At 37.2% G+C, this 6,253-nt stretch overlaps 1 protein-coding gene across 1 annotated transcript; it reads right to left on the reverse strand.

Moving 5' to 3' along the window:
- Positions 1-1,723: 1,723 nt before the first annotated feature.
- LOC139745425 (muscarinic acetylcholine receptor M5-like) lies at positions 1,724-2,941 on the reverse strand. The gene has a single exon (XM_071655814.1). It carries the CDS (start codon positions 2,939-2,941, stop codon positions 1,724-1,726), a length of 1,218 nt encoding a protein of 405 aa, XP_071511915.1.
- Between the last annotated feature and the right edge of the window lie 3,312 nt (positions 2,942-6,253).

The following is a 6,253-nucleotide window of genomic DNA, read 5'->3' on the forward strand; positions in this document are numbered from 1 at the left end:
AGCATTTTTGATAATATATGCGAACATACAAGAGTACACATTTTTTGATTGAAAATTTGCATATATTCCACCAAAATCTTATATCAAATTGTTGAATGTTAATTCTAAAAATGCAAAAACTCCCTCGTGTGTGACGTCTCCCCCTTCGGTCCACTTCCATAAACTTAGTAGGGCAACACAGTGAAAAGATGCACACGCGGATCGATATAGGCCTAGTTGACAAGTTACTGTATTACGAATTTATAGCCATTCACTTTTTTCCCGTTCATTTGATTTTTCAAACTTTTCTTTTCATTCACTTTGATAGATCTTTAGTTCACTTTCGTCCCGAAGAATTTGAAATTTGCCAATCCTTGTTTCAAATGCGTATTTTGTCGAAGTCTATTCAACAAAGTATTCAATTAAGTAGGCCTATATAACTTGTCACACATTTTCCTCATTTACAATTTATTCACTTTCATCCGTCACACTCGCTGTATGCATAGCAGCAAAAGCAATTTCATCTTTTACTTATATCTTTTTCGTCAAATTTTCATTCAAATTCATCTCGTTGATCTTTTCTGTTGTGATTGCTGGGTTATTTCATTTTTCCTGCAACCGTTCACTTTTTTTTTTCCACAGTAATGAGTAACATAGACACACACGTGTAACACATCACCCATACATAAAAAAAAACCACACAGACACACGGTGTCGTACACACACACATACACACACACATGCAAACACACCCTAGTCAGAGTACACAAGGAGACAAACATGAACGTACTGGCATGCAAAAGAAAACAGTGATCCACGATATCCAGGCACATAGGATATAGGGTTTTTATAAAACTCACCAAAAAAAAAAAAAACAACCAAAATGCATTTTTGTTTTAACACTAAAACGGACTTGGACTCTGCACAATGCAAATTGTCTTTAATCATTGTCATGTGCCTGGAAATCGCGGATAACTGTTTCGTTTGTGTGACAGGACATAATAGTTTGTCTCCGTGTGTACTCTGACTAGGGTGTATTTGTATGCGTGTGTGTGTGTGTGTGTGTGTGTGTGTGTGTTATGTTTTGTTTGGGGTGGGTGGGGTACACGTGTGTGTATGTTACTCCTAAATGTGGGAAAAGTGAACGGTTGCCGGAAATATGAAATTACCAAGAAATCACAACAGAAAAGATATGAGATAGATTTGAAGAAAATTTTGAAGAAAATGATTGCTAAGAGACGAAATTGCTTTAGCTGATAATGTGTGCAGCAGGTGTGACGGACGAATTTGAATCGTAAACGATTGTAATTAATATATTGTACATGATGAAAGATTGTCTTTACTGTTTTCAACGTTCTCTTACTGCCGTTTATTCTTCAATCTCCTTTCGTGCAAGGCATCGTGCCAAATGCGTCTGTGCATGATTGTACCGCCAATACCGTCTGACTAATTTGTTTGAAAAGTTCATGAAATATATTGTACGAACATAGACGAAATTAATCCTAACATTCTCCAGTCTGTGGGAGGCGGGGACGAATTTCAATGACAATTGACAATTTTGAATGCGATGTCTTCGAAAATGTCAATTGACTATTAAAATTGAAGTTAGGATTTGCATGCTGCGTGCTTGTCGGGACGAATTTGAATTTAAAAAAAATCTTTGAAACTGATTTTAAAAGTGCGAAAATGGACGGGAAAAACCTATATTAATCATTTAACTTACACTATAATAATTGATTGCAAGTCAATTTTTCGATGGATCTGTATATCTAAGGATGTGTTTGGTGCAACACATGTTAAAGATTGTCAGACGGAGAAGTGACTGTGCTAGGGCATAGGCAAGAGGATTGAGTGTGCTGTTACCGTAGGATATCCAAAGTACTATGTTTCGTATTTCCGTGGAATACGGCAACCTGGTGAATAGCAGTGGGTTGACGGAGAAGAGGACCAGCGTTAGAGTAGCTGGAAGCCACGTCAAGAAAAACGTTACCACGACAAAAGTCAGGGTACGTATTGCCTTGTTTCCTTTCGATGATTTATGTGCCTTGCTCTTGCGTGCTTGATTTGGTGCTGCTCCAGTGATTCCTGCTATGGGTGTACGACCTAGAGCGTCGGACGATGGTTCATCCCCGTCTTGCAATAAAGCTGGAGTAAGTGCTGATTCCAAAGCATGGTTGGCTGAGACGTGTGGATTACTTGACTCGGCTCCCTGGAAATTCGTATTAACATGACACCCTTTTTCTTGTGACTCGCCCACCTTACGTCTACCAATCACCTTTGATTCCTCAATGCTAATGTTTGCTATCATTTGAGACCTTCCAGTCCTGTCAAGTACCTTTCCCGCCAGGGTACTTCTCCAAAGCGACGCTTCGCCAGCGTCGTTTCTTTTGTCATTCCCCGACGTCAGATCGCCGAGCGTCATGGTGCTGTAATAGATGCGAATGCACAGCACAGTGACGGCCACAAATGGGATGACACTCATCAAGAGGACAACGACAATACTCACTACAAAATGGGTGGCATAGTTGGGAAGACACAGGCCCGAGGCCCCCTTCCTTCCACTTTGCCGAAGAAAGTCCCAGAGCGGTCCGATGCCCATCCAGAGCATAAAAGGAAGGAGCCAAGTAAATAAATTTGCAATCATGGCCCATCGCTTGTTTTTCATCTTGTAATGATGCAGGGGATACGACGTTGCTAGGTAACGATCGAAGCAGATGACGACGATTCCGAAGACGGAAACGCCCTGCAGCGCGTGCTGGAGTCCCAAGAAAACGTGACAGAAAGTTTGGCCCAAAACCCAAGTCCTGCCCAAGAGAAGAAACGTCGCGCGAATCGGCATACACACTAAACCAACGAGGAGGTCGGCCACAGTCATGTTGATGATGTAGTAGTTGCTGTATGTCCGTAGCTTCCTCTCGTCGTAGAATGCCACGAGAATGAGAAAATTTGAAACAATAGTCATCACAGTTAGGCAAATTACAACAACAACCTGCCAGGTTACAGATGGGTGTACCGTGGTTGCTCGGAAAAGCGTTTCGTCGGTGATATTAAAAACGTCATCCACGGAGAAGTTGTTCATGTTCTTGATAGCTAGCAGAGTTTCTAAAGAAACAAAGCAAGACAATTTATCAGATTCAAGATGTCATGCTACATAAAGATTGCAAAATAAGGTAATCACTTTAACACGACATGGAAAACGTAAATATTGTGTTAGAAAGTTTGCAATGACAATGAAATGTAATGCCGTAATTACATTCAAGTATATACAAAGTTATTAATGGATTATTGAACTAAGATAAAGTTATAAATGCAATAGGCTAAACAGCATTATGACAGGACTATAAAACTGATAAAATTTGAATTTTCGATGTTGGTAAGGGAGGAAATTACCGCAAGAGTTTTACATTGTCCTATACATCTGATTGCTTTTTAATTTTGTGCAATATTTCAAAACTCTTCACTTGAGGAACCCATAATTCCTCTGCGGTATAATAATTGTTTTAAAACATGCTTATAAAAAGCCACCCCCACACAAAAAATGAAAATAAATAAATAAATGAATATTTTTTTTTTCAATTTGCAAATTTGATCAGTAAACTGTTTCATTCCGTAGAATTAAATTACTGTTTATATGATGACTAAATTATCGTATTGATATTTTCTAATAAACAATCCAGGTTCAGGGAAGTTCTTAGTAATACCTGTGGCTATGCGCTTTTGCTTTTTGAGATTATGTTATTACACACAGCCAAAGCTTTACAATATAAAGGAAACAGCCATAGGACTAATCCAAAGCGTGTGACTGTACTGATCAAGGTGATATGATAGTTCACAAGTTATCAGTAATCGACAGCAAAGATCAATGATATCACCTTCAATTAGTCACCCGGGCAGAAGAGAATGATTTTAACTTGTACAACTTCTTTGTAGAAACAAGTATACATTTGTGTGTGTGTGTCTCTCTCTCTCTTTTATGCGTCGAGTCTCATGTCTGTTATGAGAAGAAGAAGAAGAAGAAGAAGAAGAAGAAGAAGAAGAAGAAGAAGAAGAATATGTGTGTATATATACAAACTGTCTTTCAAGTCGCAATATGAAAGTCTCTCAGCTGGTGTTCGTATTAGATCAAAGGTAAGGCAAGTCCCGTCTTTGATTAATAACAACAATGGTATCATGAAAACAGTTAAGAATGATACTTATATAATAATAACAGACTATGAAATCGACGTTTCATCTGCATCATTTGCCGGAGATACCCGCCTTCGGTAACACTGAAAAATCACGGTTTTTAGGTAGCCAATTGCAAGTTCTCTTTTTTTTTTTTTTGAGGGGGGGGGGGGGGATTTAACATCTTTGATATCAGTTTTTATCGTCCAAAATATAATAGTTGAAATAAAGTGAAATTATGTATTAACACTGCATTAGTATAAAAGAAAGCATTTCTTGATGTAATAATGGACAAAAATTTGACATGGATATAACATCTGCATTATAACATCAAACTGTATTGGGATAGCAAATAATGCAAACACTTTCTTTGTCAATTAGAACAATAATTGTAAGCTAATTTGTATGATAGACGATTTTGGCACATTGCAGGAACTGCAAAAAAAAAGTTTGGGGGCTAATAAATAAATATTTCCCCCCAATTTCTATTTCATTTCTTTTTTTTACTAGAACCCTGCAAGAGGGGGGGGGGGGTGGTGGTGGTGGTGGTGCAGTCCCCGTGCCACCCCCCCCCCCCATTTCGCGGCAACTGTTTTATATCTATTGTTAAGATTACATTTGATTTATTTTTCCAAAATAATCATAAATGATTAACCCTAGCAATTAAAGGACAATGCGATTTTTCCATTCTTGGGATTGTTTTAGTAAGTCAATCACAACTTCTAACAGATTTGCGATCAACTTAGTCTGGAACGTGGTTGCAATAATAGATATCAATCGTCACCTGTATATAAACTGATATATGTTTATATCATAATCATATACATATTTTTTTTTTCCGATCGCCATTGAATTTATGACTTACGATTGATTCAGTTACATATAGTTCGTTTATTCGAAGGTTCGTCATTCCGAAAATGAAGCAAGGTTCACTATTTCAAAGGTTCATTTATGCAAAAATGAAATAAAGATCTTTGTTCCAAAGGTTTGTTAATTCAAAAACGAAATACGGTTCGTAATTTAGAAAGTTCGTTATACGAAACCTTCGTGTCATTTTCGGATAGGCCTACACGAACCAGCGGAATATCGAACCTTATTCAACGTCGGTTTAACAAACCTTAAGAATAATGAACTCTCTAAAAAATCGAGTGAAAATGTTCACTCTTGAAGGAGTAAATAACAGAAGAGAGTGAATTTAGAGTGGAATTGGAGTGAATTTTGAGTGAAAATGTTCATTTTCACTCATTGTAGCATATTTAGAGTGACTTCAGGTATCAATCGATGATTTTGGATTGATCCCTTATATGAGGTCACTTCAAAATTAATGAAAATGAACATTTTCACTTAAAATTCACTCCAATTACACTCTAAATTCACTCTTTTCTGTTAGGGAGAACATTATTTTTAACTCGATTTTTTTCTCTTTTTTTTATAGAGAGAACATCGCCCATAGATTCATATTAATTTAAATTCTTGGTAAGATGGGGCCAGGAGTGTCGATGACAAATCAGAACGGTCCAACGCTTGGCTTGCTCGAGCCATTATAACCATAATGAAAATGTTTTAAGTAGAGTTCCTTCTTCGAGTATGAATTGCACTTACAACAGTTTCTTCAAAGATAATTCAAAAACTTGCGTGATATGCTAACTGTCATTTGCTTTAGCAAGTTATGATGTCATTCAAAGTCATTAAAAGATAAAACACCCCCCACAAACAAACAAACACACACACACAAATAAATGAATTGGGTACTATACTAGGAGCCACATGATACAGGAAGAAACAATGTTTAGTTTTCCTAATGAAATTAATGAAAGATTTAAAGGGTATACGTAAAGAGAGATGGAATGGAAAATGTTTAGTGATTAGGCCCTACAAAGAAGAACAACCACAAGTCAGTACAAATATCAACCGATGATAATAATCAGCACTGATTCAAATTTGTACGTAATGATTTACCTTCATGATCATGTCAGATATTTCTTTAAAAAAAATCACTTTGTGATCGTTATTACCGAAAGTCAAGAGAGCAAAACTGCATTGTGCTGGAACATACCAGTATGTTGAGGAGAAGTCGGGAAACAGGTGCATGGAGTCAAGTGATTTAACA

Source organism: Diadema antillarum, unplaced genomic scaffold (genome assembly GCF_040938485.1).
Source record: "Diadema antillarum isolate AM-2024a unplaced genomic scaffold, OU_Dant_1.0 seq00001265_RagTag, whole genome shotgun sequence".
Classification (NCBI taxonomy): domain Eukaryota; kingdom Metazoa; phylum Echinodermata; class Echinoidea; order Diadematoida; family Diadematidae; genus Diadema; species Diadema antillarum.

Coding starts and splice junctions, on each gene's coding strand:
- LOC139745425 (XM_071655814.1), bottom strand. CDS start 2,941: ATGACTATTGTTTCAAATTTTCTCATTCTCGTGGCATTCTACGACGAG.